This window comes from Camelina sativa, chromosome 9 (assembly GCF_000633955.1).
Source record: "Camelina sativa cultivar DH55 chromosome 9, Cs, whole genome shotgun sequence".
NCBI lineage: Eukaryota > Viridiplantae > Streptophyta > Magnoliopsida > Brassicales > Brassicaceae > Camelina > Camelina sativa.
The window spans coordinates 31,881,544-31,900,016 of record NC_025693.1 but is presented as its reverse complement, the minus strand read 5'-3'; the positions used below and the strand labels follow the sequence as shown (position 1 = coordinate 31,900,016).

Sequence of the window (18,473 nt, the reverse complement as noted above, 5' to 3'; positions counted from 1 at the left end):
GGGGGGGGGGGGAGCAATTACAGAAGACACAGTATAAACCTTAATAAGAAGACCTAATTAAAAACTTACGAAACAGAAGAGAGAAAGAAACCCTACAAATTCTGATAAAAAAGAAGTACAGATAGAAATCGGAGGATGGAAGAAAAACCTGAAAACTTGGGGGCGAGGAAACAAAATCTTGGAGGGGCAGAAGAAAACAAGAAAGAAAAGGAAGGAGAGAGATCAAACAAAGGGGTTTTTGGGTACACGATAAGAGACACGATCAGAAACTTTAACTCTGTAGAGAGAGAGATAGAAGAAAGAAAGAAAGAAGAAGAGAGAAGCAACAAAGATAATACAGTGTTTGTGTTATGTGTGTGTCTCTTTCGTTATTATATAAAAATCATAGAAGAAAAGAAAACATAGAGAGAGAGATTAGAACGAGTTCTGTAATCTGAAATATGTATTTTGTTTGTTGCTTATTTTTTTAAAAAATATATATATTTGACGAGAGAGAGAGATGAATGATGGATGATGATGAGGTGGAGAAGCAAAAGGGGAACAGGAAACGATGGAGTAAGAGACGAGCCAAAGTATCATCCTTCCTTCCATCCATCCATCCATCACTCTTGTTCCTCCTCTCTTAGCGCGTGCTCTTCAGTTTCTTCTTTAAAACGTCGTCGTTTCGTTTCTTTATTACAGTATATTTTTTTAATCTTATTTTTGTTTGTTGACCATGAAAAAAAGCTTAGAATATACGAAATCTTGTGAAGGCGGTTTTGTCTTAAGCACCGAGTTGGGTTAGAATAATATTTGTCTTTTTTTTTTAATCCATTTCTTTCTTTAATTGCATCTTTGTTTGTCGCATTTGCACTAAATATTCGTAATTTACCATCCAGATTTATTACTAATAGAAAAATGAAGAATAAGTTGTTATCTTTGGGGTTGTACGACGACGACTCATCACTATTTGTTCAAAGTTTGGTGATATTTCAAAACTAGATTAGTCGGCTTTAGTATTATAGTATTTATCTGAATTTTATATATAAAAAAAGGTGTCCTTGTTTACGATTTTATTAGCTTATAATTTTAAAATAACAAAATACGTATATTTAATGTTGACGTATAAATGTTACTAATAATCGTTGAATCAACCCAACTAAATAAATACCAGAAAAAAACCTGAAATTAACTGCCAAAAAGCTAAACTAATAATGAAATGATAAATGAAACAAGACTTGTAGATGGGACGATTAGACTCGTGTGTTTGTATATATGTTTTGGGTTGATGAAAAAGAAATAGTTCACCCAACACAAAATTGGTTAAGGTTGGTTAGAGAAGGTCAACCATGAGTTTTGTTTCTATTTGCTTCGACCATTTACGCACTTACAGAACCCTCTTTTTTTTTTTGCATATAAACACAAGAAGGTTAGTTCGTTCATATTATTATGCTTGATTTGGTTGTTGTGAACTATATATAACATGTTGGATTTAATTAATTGTGAATTTTATCCGGATGATATTATATATAGTACCCTTATCTATTTGGTTTTTTTTGGTTGGTAGACTGACATATGTGTTTACACTTTACACAAATGCAATAGTTTGTTGTACTATACAATTAAAATCCCCAACATTTGGGAAATTTTTTATTTTATTGGCTGACCAAACACATCAACAAAAACAAATACTTGGGCTTCATGGGCCTTTAAACCAACATATGAAAAACTATAAGACCGTGTAAAACTCATAGAAATGGGCCATGCTGTTATGTAACTCACGTTAAACTTGCTAAATTATAATATTCGTACTTGGATCTAATTTTAGAGTGACGATCAACTTTAAAGATGATTAAAGGATTAATCAAATCAATCACAAAACATAATCTTAGTGGATAAAAAAGAAAGATTCGATTTCAAGAAGAAAAAGAATAGTAGAATTTAATGACTCAATTTTCTGACCATAGTTTATACAACTCCTCCATGGCAGGCATCTCCTTCAAAAATCTATCAAACTCCGTCGTCGACCCTACTTGTCCTCCTCCTCCTCCTCCTCCGCCGTAGAGCTGTCTGGTATCTTCACCGATTTTACTACCGCCACCGTAACAACGGCTGTCGGAAGCGGAGGAGGGGGACTCAAAAGGACCGGCGGCGACGATGGCGTCCTTACCGGTGAGTTCTTGAACAACGGTTTTGAAGCTACGAGCATCTGTCTCAACGTACTGTGTGTTTATGAACACAACCTTCATCGGCTCCGATTTCACTCTCCCTCTTCCAGACATTATTACTATAAAATTAATCGAAATAATTGAAGAAACAGAAAACAAAGTTTTTTGAGATTTGTGGTATGAAATGAGATCTTAATTAGTGACTAGAGTGAGTATATATTTAGCAGCTTTAGTTCTTCCTGTGTCTTTGGGTGCTCAGATGTTTGTATATATTTATATATGGATAGTTGCATACTTGGGTATTTATAGAGATTAGAAAGAGAGAGATATGATTCATATGATTTATAATCTTTGTGGGGGTGTGGGGCACTAGAGTGAGCCATTTAAGTAAAAAATTTCGTATTGGTTTGAAACGACTTATTATATCTCTCGTGTCATCGTCCTACTTGAAATATACATAGATGACGACCTAGTTTTTTTGTTTCCAATGACGTCATAATACATTCTCGACGACCAACTTTTTAATCGTCGAATCTATGAATTGATCATATTCGTTGAATTTCGCTAATTGTTTTACTTATATAGGTTGAACGACATTTGTGATTCTAGTTCTAGAAATGCTTACCAATGAAGTTACGATTGAATGGGTGTTTTCGACTTACCTTTTTATATATAGCTGTATAAAAAGAAGCACAATATTACGGACTAGACTAGCTAAAAACAACAAAGATAACGATTCTACATGACTATATAATCTATCATTCTACCATTAATGAGATCAATTAAAATTTACATGGCTTTTCTTATGCGTAAATAGGAAGAGCTCATTGATCATTGAGACATGTTGACCGTTAATAAAAAAATCCAGCAGCCTAGACGGACCAAACATTAAATTTTTATATCACCATTATGTGTTTTGATCTATATCATCTTTCGTTATCTTTTCTTGGGTCAAAGTACGCCTTCTTTGATGTAATCCCATCACATCACTTGAATGAAACAGCCTTCGAAATTTTTTTTGTCGAGAAACTTAAAAAGTATTTGCACGTGTGGAGAATTTGAACGTCCGAAATACTGTTTTCATCATAACAAAATAAAGTCGATCGTCTTCGGCTCATGCTTCTTCTAGAAAGTAATGATGTGTCTCAATGATTATATTATATTTTGGTTTAATAATCTTGTTTCCCGTTTTAGTACAGCATAAACTGTGTTATATGAAACATAATCGTATATTTTACTTACCAAAATCGAAATAAATTAAAATTGTGAAGTAAATGTTGATTTTATGCATCTTCTATTAACAAATTCATCGTTGATAGGCATGATTGGTTAATCAAGTTTTTTTTTTGTATGTATTACCATTTTTGTAAAAGAGTTTTATGTTGTTGTTGTTGTTGTTGTTGTTGTCTTACCTCTTATATTTTGTAAAATAGATTAGAAATTCAACAAATGATACAAGAAGTCAAGGATAGTTACATACGATGTTTCATGGAAAGTTGCATATATAAAATGGGACCATCATTCATTATTTTTGCCTTTTTTTATTTTTATTGACTCATCTTCTATTCATTATTCCCAATACTCTTTTCACAAATTGCAAATAAGTTCATAGTACGAAAATAAAAAGTTTCTAGTACGGTTGTACCACACACACACAAAAATCCCATCATATTCAAATTAGTTATTTTCTTTCTTAATTTTGTGTTTTCTATGACGGGATTAGTTTTTTTTTTTTCAAAGGGTTGATATGATATGGGATTAGTTGAAGGTAATACATTTATAATCAGTCATTACAAAAAAATTTAAAGTATTTATGCGCCACGCATAAGTACTGTATAGTTTGTATATCATAATTTTTCATCGACACATATATATATGGATGAGAACAGAGGCAAAGTCAAGTTTGGCTATAAAAGTTCAGAGTAAGCTTTTGACTAAAAAACTTGACTCAGAAATGTTTCCTTTTTGAATCGATCGCCCTTTTTACTACATTAAAGTATTTATAATATATCAATTATACAGTTTTGGAAGTTAACGTATTAAATATCAGCTTTCCATATAGAATTGTAATTAGTCATCTTTCAAGTCTAGATTATATTTGTTTTCTCATCCGTTTTTCGTTGGTATAAATCTTAAAAGATTAACATGCCAAACTTGTGGGTTTACGCAGATCATCCTCGCTGATTTGAGGGTTATTTACTTATTAACATGCCAAATGGTTTCAATTTCAAAGTATTTCAATATGTTTTCTTAAAAAGTAAAGATATGTAATGAATAATTTAAAATCATAAATATGGTCCACGAGGCTCACTATTGTGAGGCTTTACTATGGAAGTCCAGCAGATCTTGCGGGATGGGCTTCTTCTGCCGTACAAGTGTTTATCGTTTTGACGGTTTTGCTTCAAATATATTTAATACGATTGGGATATTTTCCATGCTAACTATATGGTAATTAACTTGTTTTTGGTAAGTGATACCTAATAACCCGAGAACTAAATCATTGCAAATTATTTATTGTTAAACCGTACGGAAGCAATTTATTGATAATTTTGATCCCACAATTAATCGACAAGATTGGAACAATTTACCATATTTACTTCCATTAATTTGGACGATTAATAGAGAAAAAGAATCATTTTTTACCAAAAAAAACGGTAACAAAGGATCAAGCCACACTGATATAGCGGTCTCTAGAGATCCACTAGTATATATATTGAGACGCATACTATCATCAGTTCACCACTCTCTCAAGTCTTTACGAAAAGGCACTACAACTCTTTTTTTATACATTTCAACTTCAGAATTAGAAGAAAGAAATGATTTCCTCTGTTTGTGGTTTTAGGCTAATTTTAGTCATAGCTGCCGTCACAAGTAGCATTTCAGCAGCCGCTTCTACTGATCTCCCCGGAAGAAAGATCTTTGATGTTCGAAGCTATGGCGCTCGCGGTGACGGCAAAACCGACAATGCTATGGTAGTGAGATTTCTCGTTTTGTGTTTTCATCCAACTAATTCGACATTGATGTTGTTTGTATTTCTTGATGAATTCTAACACGTGTTTTGATTTTTTTTTTTTGGGTGTCTTGGTTTCGTAGGCGTTTACAAAGGCGTGGAAAGACGCGTGCGAATGGAAAGGATTCCCTAGAGTCTACGTACCATTTGGAACCTTCTACCTCGGTGGCGTAATCTTCACGGGACCATGTAAAAGTCGGATTAGTTTCATCATCAAAGGAACTTTGTTAGCACCTAAAGAAGCTAACGCCATCAAACAAGAGACGTGGATCATTTTCAGGTACGTTGACTATCTCACAGTCTCAGGCGGCGGTATTCTTGATGGACAAGGAAGCTATTCTTGGTCACTCAACAATTGCCGCCAAAACCCTAATTGCCCGGCTCTACCTATGAACTTGGGGTTCCAATTCGTGAGATTCTCAAGAATCAGGCACATCAGATCGATCAATAGCAAAATGGGTCACCTCAACTTCTACGCAGTGCAAAACTTTAACATCTCACGCATGAGCATTAGGGCTCCCGAAGATAGCCCTAACACCGACGGAATCAAGATAGGTTTATCAAGCAACATGAAGATCAACAATGTTGACATCGGAACTGGCGACGACTGCATCGCGATCTTGTCGGGGACCACCAATTTGGATATCTCCAACGTCAACTGTGGACCGGGACATGGAATCAGCGTTGGAAGTCTTGGAAAGTATAAAGGTGAGAAGAGCGTTCAGGGAATAACGGTTAGGGATTCCATCTTTAACGGTTCGACTAATGGAGTACGAATCAAGACATGGGGTTCGAGGAGTACACCGAACTTAGTTTCTAATTTCCTTTACAAGAATCTCCAGATGATTAATGTCGGAAACCCAATCAACATAGATCAACGATACTGTCCTAACTCAAACTGCGACTATGAGGTAACTTCAATCACAAGAAATAAATTTTTAGTCTTCTTGACATGATCTAATTTTTTAATTATTTTTTATTATTGTAGTCTGCTTCACAGATTCAGATACAAGACGTGAGGTACAATAACATTTGGGGGACGTCTACGGACAAAGTGGCCGTAAAGTTACAATGTAGCAAGAATGTTCCTTGCAAAGGGGTTGAGCTCACCGATATTAACTTAGAACACCGTGGACCCCTCGGTCCAGCCACCGCTTTCTGTGAGAATGTTGGCGGTAGGACAAGTGGCAAGATTTCTCCTCCGTCTTGCATCCGTTGATCCACAATTTGATTTCATCCTAATTAGTTCGCTGTAGCTTTTATTTTTTTATGGTTTTGTAACTCTTGGCGCCAACCCTGATCATATTCACTCGTTTAGTTTAAGTTAGTCAATTTGGACTAATTCTAAAGGGAAGTGAATTGAAAGGTTTGGAAAAGGAATAAGATTCTAATCTTCATCTCTTTTTTTTTTTTTAATAAAAATGTTCTCTTTTGTTAAAGCAAAAAGTTTATTTATACGATGACATGATGAGATGTGTTGTGAATTAAATTGAATTGAATCTCTCTAATAGTAATTCCCAACGTTCGAAAAAACATATTTCCTTTTTGTTATTTAAAACCGACCTATGAACATTGTATATAGTAGTGATTGCTTGTTTCTATGTAAAAATCTCCTCTCTAATAAAAGAAAGACCCATTGATCGATCGTTTGTTTTAAGAACCGTGTTTGTTCAGCGGAAGCTCTGTTGGTGTCGTCGGAATCAAGAATTCCCAAGGAGATTCGTCGTATGGCGGAGTCGTGTCGCAGCATCATCATCATGTCAAGATATATGTGCATGGTGAATCGCGAGGCCTCGCTGGACGCAGAAGCGCTTCGTACGTCTTGAGAACACTCAACTCCGATATCTCGATGTATCGTCACCACAAAACAAAGCTTAACTGTCTCATTAGATCTTCGATCCAGATCAGTCGACTCGATTTCGATATAAGGGTTCCACTGCGGATGCTTAGCAATCGACGCCGACCAAGTGGAGAATTTACGATCCAGATCACTCGACTCGATTATGAAGACGTTGGTGATGAGAGATTCCGACGTGTACTGTTTTGATGGATCTGAACCGTTAAAGAAGAGAGCATCTCTCTGTGGTTACTCTACGGCGAGCCAATGTGGGAACATACCTAAAAAGACTGGGACTTGTCGTGCTCAGCTCAGACTGGGACTTTTCGTTTAGGAGATTTTGCTTTAATTTAGTTAGACTCAATTTTAGTAATACAGTGTTTGGGAACTTAGGGTAATCATTGACTTGGTTTAACTGTTGAATCTGATCTGTATATATGTTGTTATTTTGTATTAATTGCTAGTGTGTGCGTGCGTACGTAGGAGATATTTGCTCTGTCTTTGAGCCCTTAAATCTTCTAATTACATGTAAACAAATTTAGCCTACAACTTGGGTTGGTCCAAGTTATACAAGGAACTTTACTATAACATCAAATTATTGAGAAACTTAAATAATAAATTACAAAAAAAAAACACTATGATGAACTAACTAAATATTGAATATAGTCATTGGTTTGGTCATTATATATTCTATAAACTAGACTTATTTTCTTATTATTAAAAATTACAATACACATACACTCATCTATGTCACGTACCACAATCAAAACATTTAGAACAAAAAAATTAAATACTTTTTCAAACAAAATAAAAACAAAGAAACTAAATAAGTAAATATCGGATGTAAACAAAGGGTATCTAATTGCACTCATACCCTTTTACGTTCGCTAGCACTGCAGCATGGTTGGTGATGTTCGGATCAATCCGGGTCTAATCCAATCATGAATTGGTTTGAAGATATTTATCTGATTTTTTTTTAAGATTACTAAACTTTCGTAAGAGCAACTTCATTATTTTTGAATTAAAAATATTCGGGAATTCTAGATTGTGAAAAAATGAAAAACTAATTTTCTGTACATAAATAACAAGAAGCTTTTGGTTGAAACTGTGTTTGAGCGAGACAAAACAAGTCCCATTTTTAAAAAATCGACACATAATTTTTCGAACTCACAAAACTGAACTTGTTTTTGGGCGACTATTTTTTGTTTGAAGTGTATTATATAATTCCCCGTATATAAATGTATATGTAAAAACTATAGTGTCATAAGGAGATATTTTATGTGAGTCTATCAGTCCATGTGAGTAGTTTCAAGTTTCAACCACAAAATGATGGACATGATTATTACCTTTTGGATGAACGGGCCATCACTCATGACAAAGTTTTCACGTTTTAATTAACACTGCCTGACGAATATATATCTACATGCACCAATTATTGCTTGTCTTATCAAATCTTAATTCCATGCTGATCATATGCTAAATTCATGTATATGTGTATTTATCTATATGACTATAATCGTAATTACAAAACTAAACTTGTTTTTGGGCGACTATCATTTTAGTCACTGGACAAAGACCCTTGGACCAACTTGTTACTTTAGTTATGTAATCATTGGCTTTTTATCATTTCAGTTTTGTTTTTTTCCCAATCATCAACTGATTAAATTATGAATGAAGAGGAGTGCAGATGGAACCGTTTACGTAAACCATATGCTTTATATCCAATAAATGTGCTAGATAGTGTTGTTCATTAATCAGAAGATCTGATACGCAGCCGACCTTTGATTTAATTAAGTTGCTAATTATGACATTATTTGGTTTCTTGTATGATACTATTAATTATTGAACAGGACAAACTATTGTTAACTAAACTAATTTTGGGTTATGATGTGAATTTAATTATTTAATCAAAATTATCGCAAGAACGCATGTCTCAGAGCATTTTTATAATTTAAATAAGAGCAATTTGCAACCAAAGATCCGTTAGGTCATAATGGCTTTGGCAGTTTTTTCAGGTAAAGTCGGTTGGTCAAAACTCTCGAATCCTTATAAGACCATAGCCCTATAGTGTCTAGTCGTCTACACATTTTTAGTGTATTATAATAAAATAATATATATTTGTATTTTTTATTTTGAATACAGAAAAATTGTGTATATATATTATTTATTACATGCTGTTTTTTTTTTTCTGTGTGGAATCTCATAAGTTCCACAAAGAAATACCAAAAATTTTAAACACTTATATGACAATCGAAGTTCATATAAACTTAGTTACTTTGAGCTATATAACATACATTATTTAGCCGCGAGGAACTATATAATTGTGGGCATTATATTAAACGTTTCATAAAAAAGGTTTAGTAGGTTCAATTAAGTAAACAAATAACAAGCAACGACCATGTTACTCATAATAATGGTCTTGCGAGCCAATCATAAAGTTTTTTTTTGATAACCAAGCCAATCATAAAGTTTGTTAGTTACTAGTTGGATTTATTAATGTTAGACTGTTGGACCGACCGTATCCTACCTTTCAATGGATCTCAGTAAACCCAAAGCAACTATTCATCTATAAACCATTATTTATTTTGTTTTGTCATTTATATATGTGCACTTTTTCCCATTGGACAATAATAGGTATATATGAATCTTGAGGAAAAGGCAGGGTGACTTGGTTTAAGCATGTGCTTCCATGTGGTCACATGAATTGAACCATAATGCATATATATGTACATAACATATTGTAACTCTATAAGATTGATGCGCATATATATATATATATACACGGAATATACACATACTATACAGTTCAAACTTTAATCCCTTCTGATTAGGGAAAACACATATGGTTACATGTTTTTCAAAGTACAGCCATAAAGAAGAATAGAGTTTGGTGCTCGAGGTAGTCAAATTACAATTAGTCTAATCACTATCTTTAGAATTTGAATGTGGTAAAGACGAAAGATCCATGTAGCGAGAAGATCTTCTCATATATTAATTAGTCTTATCTTTTCACTCATGTCCAAAATTTTGTACCAACGATGTTGCGAGCAATTACAATACAACTTAAATGATATGTTCTGTTAATTAAGAATGGATTAAAAATGGTTGGTTAATTAATGGTGTAATTAGTGGACTGTGATGCATCTACGATTGCTTCATTTCAAATTTTCAAGTGGATGTTTAATCAACAGATTAATGATCCTAACCAACCAACTTAATCTAATCACTCAACCTATTTTTATATAATCGAATCTCTCGTTAGAATATTTCATGTATATATAAGACTTTGTTCTGCATTACCCAATAGTATGCACAACATTTAAAAAATTTAAATCCCATTTTTCACTTTAAGACCTGCAGATGAGTTATATATGGCTACAAAATACTTTGATCAGTCGAAAGGAAGAACAACCGGACAAAGCTTTAGCAGTAAACAGAGCGATTCATTAGAAAAATAATTTATTAAAACATGAAAACATATTCTCGCTCATTGTGTGTTTAACAAATTCATGTAGTAATCAAGTTCTGTATTCTCACTTAAGCGTGCCAGGCACATTATACTTTTTTCAAAAACAATTAACTTGAATCGTGTTTGGGCACATTATTTACGTAATTCGGTGCTTGCTGTTATGTATTCTTCGGTGAGAACGCAAACATTTCGAAAATTGTTTATGTATGTCACAACAACTGGTAAGACGCCACGTGGTAATGCAACGTAAATCGATTTGATTTGGAGGCGACAACCAATCATCGCCACACTTCCATCAGCAGTGGAACGCTATTATAGTTTCCTATTTGTATATTAATCCCCGAAGATATTCATATGTATGCTATGCATTGTATTGTTGATAAATTAAGAGAAATGAATATTATATATACATATATATATCCATCCTCTACATATCAAAATAACATATTGTAGTAGTATTAAATTTACTTAGCATGGTTGTTCTCTAACCGGATTAAGGTTTCACCATTGCCGGTCAAAGCAGACAAAAAACACAAGAGAGTTTAGTAATCACACATATTTTGAAAATTTAATCATAAATAATCACCTGAAACAGTAAAAGTAAAAACTAACACTTCTTTAACCCCAAAAAAAAAAAAAACAACTACACTAGTAGAATACGCAAGTTCTTAAAACGAAAGTTTTCACTTTGTTTGTATCATCATCTCAGTTGTTATATTTGTTTGTCTTATGTTACGTGACATAATTACTAACTAGACTTTTCGAAAGAATACAATTGATCTCGAATATTTTCTTACCCTCCAAGCGGTAGATACTCCTTCCTTTTCAAGTTGGTTAATGGTTACAAGGCCATTAAAACTAAATATCTCTTAAACTAGTATAACTTTTCTAAGCAAAATTATCAAACTTATACAACTAATTAACGAAAGTAAACAACTGGGGAAGATAAAGAGGATTAGCCATTTTACCTTTATTATCATAAATATAAATGAACGAGAACAAAAATAAATATGCTAAAACGTTTACAAAATAAAGAAAAAAAAAAGAAGCTGAAAAGTAAAAACAAATACTACAAGTCTAGTCTAATCAGATACATTAACGACACATGTAAGAAAAAAAAAATGTTGACTACGGAAAAGACTATAGTACCCTTCCATCATCGTTTGTATAAATAGAACCTCCTGTCCGAATATACTCCTCATCTCTTACACAACACAACTATGGGGCAAAGCTTATAATACTTGGTCTTGAAGAAACCAATAATACTACTCTCAACCAAATCCACAAACTCAGCGTTTTATCAGAAACATCCCATCAACCATGGCTTCTACTTCTACTACCTTACTAATTCCTTCTACTTCGACTCAGTTTCTTGATCCAACTTTCTCAAGTTCTTCTTCTTCTTCTTCTTCTTCTTCAAGACTTCTCAGTCTTCAGTCTCTTTCGTTTTCTTCGACACTCGGCAACAAGAAACTAACCCGTTGCTCTGTTTCATCCTCCTCATTCAACAAAACATCTCCCATCTCATCTTCTCTCCAATCTCCGACGACATTCAAACCACCGTCTTGGAAGAAACTATGCAGCGATGTCGCCGCCACTCTAATCCCCAAAATCACCAATCACAGTCCAAAACTAAACCCTGTACAGAGAACCGCCGCCACGATCTTAGACGCGGTTGAGAACGCCATGGTTTCTCACGAACGCCGCCGTCATCCGCTTCCTAAAACGGCGGATCCCACCGTCCAAATATCCGGAAACTTCTTCCCGGTGCCGGAGAAACCAGTCGTGCATAACCTTCCGGTGACTGGAACAGTACCTGAGTGCATTCAAGGAGTTTACGTCAGAAACGGAGCGAATCCGCTTCACAAACCAGTCTCCGGCCACCATTTGTTCGACGGTGACGGTATGATTCACGCTGTTCGGTTCGACAACGGTTCGGTTAGCTACGCTTGCCGGTTTACCGAAACAAACCGGTTGGTTCAAGAGAGAGAGTCTGGTCGCCCTGTTTTCCCCAAAGCAATTGGAGAGCTTCACGGACACTTGGGTATCGCCAAGCTTATGCTCTTCAACACCCGTGGACTATTCGGATTAGTCGAGCCGACCCGAGGACTCGGTGTCGCTAATGCCGGTTTAGTCTATTTCAACGGTCATCTCTTAGCCATGTCCGAAGATGATTTACCGTACCATGTCAAAGTCACTCAAACCGGGGATTTAGCAACTTCGGGTCGGTACGATTTCGACGGTCAGCTACAATCAACAATGATAGCCCACCCGAAAATCGACCCGGTAACCCGAGAACTATTCGGTTTAAGCTACGACGTCGTTTCGAAGCCTTACCTAAAATACTTCAGATTCACATCGGACGGTGAGAAATCACCGGACGTCGAAATTCATCTTGATCAGCCGACGATGATCCACGACTTCGCGATCACTGAGAACTTCGTAGTGGTCCCTGACCAGCAAGTGGTTTTCAGATTACCGGAGATGATCAGAGGTGGTTCTCCGGTGGTTTACGACGAGAACAAGAAATCAAGATTTGGTATCTTGAATAAATACGCCAAAGATGCTTCGTCGATTCAGTGGATCGAAGTACCAGATTGTTTCTGTTTCCATCTATGGAACGCTTGGGAAGAACCAGAAACAGACGAGGTTGTCGTGATCGGATCATGTATGACGCCACCCGATTCAATATTCAACGAACACGACGAAACACTTGAGAGTGTTTTGTCGGAGATAAGACTAAACCTGAAAACAGGGGAATCAACACGTCGACCGGTTATCACCGAACAAGTTAACCTCGAAGCCGGTATGGTAAACCGGAATTTATTAGGTAGAAAAACTCGGTTTGTATACTTGGCTTTAACCGAACCGTGGCCTAAAGTGTCCGGTTTCGCGAAAGTGGACATATCGACCGGAGAGATTCAAAAGTATATATACGGAGACGAGAAATACGGAGGAGAGCCTCTGTTTCTGCCTTCCGGTGACGGAGAAGAAGACGATGGTTACATTATGGTGTTCGTTCACGACGAGGAGAAGGTGAAGTCGGAACTACAAATCATTAACGCAGTTAACTTGAAGCTTGAAGCGACCGTTACGCTTCCGTCGAGAGTGCCTTACGGTTTCCACGGAACGTTCATTACTAAGGAAGATCTATTGAAGCAAGCTTAGAGTTAGTTTTAGGTTTTTTAATTTTTTTTAGGGTTTTATCAATGTTAATATAAGTGATAAGTGAGAGGGAGATCTTGTTGCCTGAGGGATTGTTGTGCATTAGTCCCCGGGAACGAGTCTATTGAATTTTAGTTATATGTTAACCCAATTAGAGGATTAACTACAAGATTAGAAAGAAAGACAGAAAAATAGTAAATTATACTAATATTTGGTAGATTTGTGTTCATAAATTTGTTACTTGAGCTTAATTCATGATCTTGATGTATTGGCGTTATTAACAATATACATACTTTTTTTTTTTTCATATCAATATACATACTTTTGTAAGAGATCTAATGATACAAACTTTTGTAGCGAAGTTTTTTTTTGTTTTGTTTTATTTATATATTCACAAAAGGACTTATCGTTTCTTATGACAAAATGTATCATAGAAGCTGGTGACCCTGAAAATAGACTAATTAGTTGCAGAAATAGTCAATTAGTTTCAGCAGTAGTAAACAAAGTTATCTAGGTAGATTTTATAGTTATATATTTTACTAAAATATAGTATAAATTTAAAGGAAGCTCTACATTTAGAAGGATTCACAAATATCTGTGTGAGCGGTGTGTGGTAGAGAGAAAGCTTCTAAGAAGGAATTTTACCTAAGGAAAGTGGAAACCCAAAAAAATATCTCATGTGATCTCTGTTTTGAGTGAGAATGGGTCCTATCTTGTTATCTCTGTGCTCGTTCTTTGTCCTCTTGCAATTATCAGCCACTTCTATTTCGGTTTGCTCGTTTTTCTTCTGCTTGCAATAATTGGTATTACAAATACAAATCATGAAATATGAGTGTATATATATAACTTCTTTAAAGCTTAAAAAAAATTAAAAAAATTGTCCCTATCTAGTTTTAATTTAATAGAAGATAGAACACTTCAAAGAAAATATGCCTTTTAACAAACAAAAAAAAAACACTTCAAAGAAAATGCATGTTATGACCAAAAAAAAATGCATTTATGGATCTTATTTTATTTGCTTACTTTATTCATGGATTTACGTCGAGGTTGTTGCGCTTTCTAATTTTGGCTCACTGGATACATCTCATAATCTTGACTTTGTGTGATCTTTTATCTTACTTCTATTGGTTCTGAAGCACGTACACGTAAGCGTATGCATATGCACTCGCGGTTCACAATAGCCAATCGATTGATTAATCTACTCTTCTAATATGTAAATGCACAAATGCACCCCTTTTTTTTTCGGGCATATACTTGAAATAATACCTATCTATGTAAAAGAGAAAGACTGGTTTGGGTTTTGCCGACAAAAAAGACTGATCCCGGTTAAAGTTTTGTTATGGATTTATAACGTGTAAACCGTGTCTTTGTAAAGTAGTTTTTTACTCAAATTTTTGTAATCATAATACAATTTGTTTTTACTGTTTAACAAAGTCGCATCAAAATCATACGGATTTATACCAATTTCTATAGTATACAGTTTATCTTTAGCTGGTATATTTGCGCTAAAGTTGTCTCGGAACTTGACGCCTCAAGCAAATATTAGAATTTCGAAAATCAAGCAATGAGCTTGTAGATAAAAAAGCTAATCTCACATGCCACGGTGTATATATAGAACGTAAATTCGTTCGATGTTTCTAGATCAAACTCCATTGACTATGGAGACTCTGGAAACATATTCTAACAAACTTAAAATGAAAATAACAATTGTTTGTTCTTTTATTTTTATAACAATTGTTTCTATCTATCTAGTTTATCTTAATGTGTGGGTGCTTTTTTTGTCAACTATGATGTGTCTATATATATGATGATGTATTATGTAATGATGATAGTATGTTGCTACGTGTCATGATATATGGAACACAACGCAAGCAAATCCAGGTTGAGTCTTGCGCTATATTCTTCTCTATAAAACAATATCTATATACTGTAGGTGCATGATAATGGATAATAGATAAGTTATCAGCACTATTATTTGAGTGACAAATTCCTAATTTAGCTATTATTGATTTATACATACTTACGCTTAGCTATATTATTTACAACTTTGACATGAATACGTACGTTCGAATTACATTTGCTTGGGACATTGATAATATATAGCTACAACAGTTATTTTTTTGGTGCGAGTTTATACTTGTTTTTGAATTTAAAAGAAAATATGAGCGTTATAAAAGGCAAAAGAAAAAAATATAGTTTGGCCATAGGAGTTCTGAAAGGTCAGGTATGGATTGGAAAAGAAAAATAAAAATCAGAAGGACTAATTGCAACTACTATTATAAAAATGATCAGATGGATTGTTTATAATATGATAAATCTACTATTACATATTTTTAATGTATATAAAAAAACATTTTATCAAGTTATGATCTTATATTAGTATTAAAGTTATATACTGACAGAGATGATAAAAGTAAGGGTTACATTGTTGCAATGATTAGATTTTTATTTTTATTATTATCATTTTTTTGGTGCAATGATTAGATTTTAAATTAACTTTATAACTAACTAAAGTACAACAAATAAACAAACGATATGTTTGATTAACAACATGGATCCAACAAAGATACGCAAATAGTACTAAGGATCGAATACGCAGAAGAGTATAAATGGCCATTGAAATTTTACATAACACGAAATCAAAGGAGCATACAGACTAGAGCTTTGGGACTAATCGTGCCTGAGGAGCATCCCAATCAGTGACAATGTGGTTGCGTGTGATCTCCTTTAAACTCGTGCATCCACTTAGTGCCATTGTGAGTTCGAATTCTTCTCTCATCATCTGTAGCACTTTCCTCACTCCGGCCTCTCCTTCCGCCGCTAAAGAGAACACCACCGGCCGTCCGATCTGTTTCCCAACAAAAGATTAAGAAATCGACGAGAAAGAAGAAAATTGGGTTTCTTGTATTCCAAGAATGGTGAATGATACAAAAAAACTTTTGGTTTTTAGCACTTACAAATATGCCTGAGGCTCCAAGAGCTAGGGCTTTGAAGACATCTGTTCCACGGCGAACCCCACCGTCTAAGAACACTGGAATCTTTCCCTGAGCTGCTTTAACAACCTGAGAACCAGAATAGCAGAGAATCATCAAGAGGTAAATTACAATAGTAAGCTTCACAAATTTGGAAAAGAAGTTGATTTTTAATTCTAATTAACCTCTTCAAGCGCTATGATTGTGGCTGGTACGTAATCTAGCTGGCGAGCACCATGGTTAGACACGATGATACCAGCTGCTCCTGCTTGTACTGCCATCCTTGCTGCAGGCCAAAAAAAAAAACGTAACTTATATGGGATTTTTTTTTTCACAAAATGCAAAGTAATAACACATGAAACTACGGAAAAGACGAATGAGAATTTTGTTTTGTTGAATTTAGGGTTTTCTCACCATCCTCAGCTGTGGGCACTCCTTTCACCAGAATAGGCAGCTTTGTGATTGTCTGAAGCCACTGCACATCCTGTATCATGTATCCCAAAGAAGATCAATCACAACAAGTTTTGTTTTTTTATTGATCTGTAATAGTTTCCAAGTCATTGATATGTATTGCTTTACCTTCCAGCTCAACGTACGATCAATTTGTCCCGCCACGTAGGATGCTAGTCCTGAGTCATTTGCCTGCAACATCCACCGAGCATGTTTAGGACAATTCCAACTCACATACAAATTATATAGATGTTGTTAGTTACCTCATCCATCTTGCCGAGGTCAAGACCTTCAAAATTCTTCAAAGTTAAGTAAGGTGGCAATGTAAACCTGTTCTTGATATCAGATTCTCTGCGACCAAGCCTCGGTGTATCGACAGTGAGAGCGATTGCTTTGAAACCGGCTCTCTCTGCTCTTCTCACAAGTTGAGCCACCACGTTCCTGTCCTTGTAGACCTATAAAAACAACTGAATTCTTGAAGCTTCTTCATTCATAAGCGAGTAATACAGCGTGAAATGGAGCTTACGTAGAGCTGGAAAAATCGGATTCCAGGTCCTGTCGAAGCAACCTCTTCAACACTAGAAGTAGCCCATGAAGATAGTGTCTGCAACAAGAGCTTAATGTCACAAACTCACAGGAGTGGGTGTCCAAAACAAGAAAGGTTCAAAGTCAAACCATGATAGTTCCTGCTGCGGATGCAGCTCTAGCCGTAGCATACTCACCTTAACAAAGCGATAAACGTAAAGATGAGAAACTAGCATGCTGCTCTGTTATTTACTCTGTTCTGTTTCTTGAATTCTTACCTTCGGGATGAGCCATCTTCTGCATAGCAGTTGGAGCAACCATGATAGGCATAGATATCTTGAATCCCAAGACAGTAGTAGTCATATCAATCTTGCTTACATCAAGTAAAATCCGAGGCCGAAACCTTTAGTTATAAGAGAGAAAGAAACATGGTTTGGTATCAATGAAACTTTTCTTGATGAATCAAAACAATGGATTAGAGTAAAAAAAAACTATCATTGATATATCATGGTTTTTATGGTTTTTAACCATGATATAAGGAGTCTTTTAGTGTCTTTTCATTTGTTTCTAGATTGTTTTTGAGTCTTTACAGGTTTTTAGCATGAAAGGAGCGAAATGGAGCAATTTGGATCGTTTTGGAGCAGAAATCTCGGATCAAGACAGGAGTGTCGATCGACACCACTTAAGAGCATCGGTCGACACCCCTTTCTGCCGACTCAAGACCCAAAAATTGGAAGTTTTACAAAAGTTGCCCCAAAGTTTTCCATATTTGCAACATAAGTCCCTGACGTGTTTTAGGACATATAAATAGTGTTTTTAGATTTTCCAAACCCTTAAGTTATTTTCTAGCAGTTTTTGAGAGAGAGATATTGAGAGCTTTTTGGGAGAGATCTGATCT

At 35.1% G+C, this 18,473-nt stretch overlaps 5 protein-coding genes across 5 annotated transcripts in view; 2 read left to right on the top strand and 3 right to left on the bottom strand.

Annotated features, from left to right (window-relative positions):
* LOC104713524 overlaps positions 1 to 444 on the bottom strand; it is a 3,532-nt gene extending 3,088 nt beyond the window's left edge. Inside the window, exon 1 of the mRNA XM_010430666.1 lies at positions 149 to 444. The gene's annotated coding sequence lies outside the window, so the exon portion shown is untranslated. The remainder of the gene's footprint in view (positions 1 to 148) is intronic.
* On the bottom strand, positions 1,610 to 2,461 carry LOC104713523 (VQ motif-containing protein 10-like). The gene has a single exon (XM_010430665.2). It carries the CDS (start codon positions 2,259 to 2,261, stop codon positions 1,929 to 1,931), a length of 333 nt encoding a protein of 110 aa, XP_010428967.1. The 5' UTR covers positions 2,262 to 2,461; the 3' UTR covers positions 1,610 to 1,928.
* On the top strand, positions 4,964 to 6,376 carry LOC104715880 (exopolygalacturonase-like). Its single transcript, XM_010433247.1, has 3 exons — positions 4,964 to 5,119; positions 5,241 to 6,068; positions 6,146 to 6,376. The coding sequence occupies exons 1-3, from the start codon at positions 4,964 to 4,966 to the stop codon at positions 6,374 to 6,376; spliced, it is 1,215 nt and encodes a 404-aa protein (XP_010431549.1).
* LOC104713522 (9-cis-epoxycarotenoid dioxygenase NCED9, chloroplastic-like) lies at positions 11,436 to 13,896 on the top strand. Its single transcript, XM_010430664.2, has one exon. The coding sequence runs from the start codon at positions 11,784 to 11,786 to the stop codon at positions 13,629 to 13,631; it is 1,848 nt and encodes a 615-aa protein (XP_010428966.1). The 5' UTR covers positions 11,436 to 11,783; the 3' UTR covers positions 13,632 to 13,896.
* LOC104713521 (peroxisomal (S)-2-hydroxy-acid oxidase GLO1-like) overlaps positions 16,242 to 18,473 on the bottom strand; it is an 8,370-nt gene continuing 6,138 nt past the window's right edge. The window contains exons 3-11 of the mRNA XM_010430663.2: positions 17,854 to 17,978; positions 17,726 to 17,772; positions 17,577 to 17,654; positions 17,314 to 17,505; positions 17,180 to 17,242; positions 17,015 to 17,084; positions 16,786 to 16,886; positions 16,586 to 16,690; positions 16,242 to 16,476 (exon numbers count right to left, since the gene is read on the bottom strand). Coding sequence (XP_010428965.1) covers positions 16,285 to 16,476; positions 16,586 to 16,690; positions 16,786 to 16,886; positions 17,015 to 17,084; positions 17,180 to 17,242; positions 17,314 to 17,505; positions 17,577 to 17,654; positions 17,726 to 17,772; positions 17,854 to 17,978 — 973 coding nt within the window. The 3' untranslated portion in view covers positions 16,242 to 16,284. The remainder of the gene's footprint in view (positions 16,477 to 16,585; positions 16,691 to 16,785; positions 16,887 to 17,014; positions 17,085 to 17,179; positions 17,243 to 17,313; positions 17,506 to 17,576; positions 17,655 to 17,725; positions 17,773 to 17,853; positions 17,979 to 18,473) is intronic.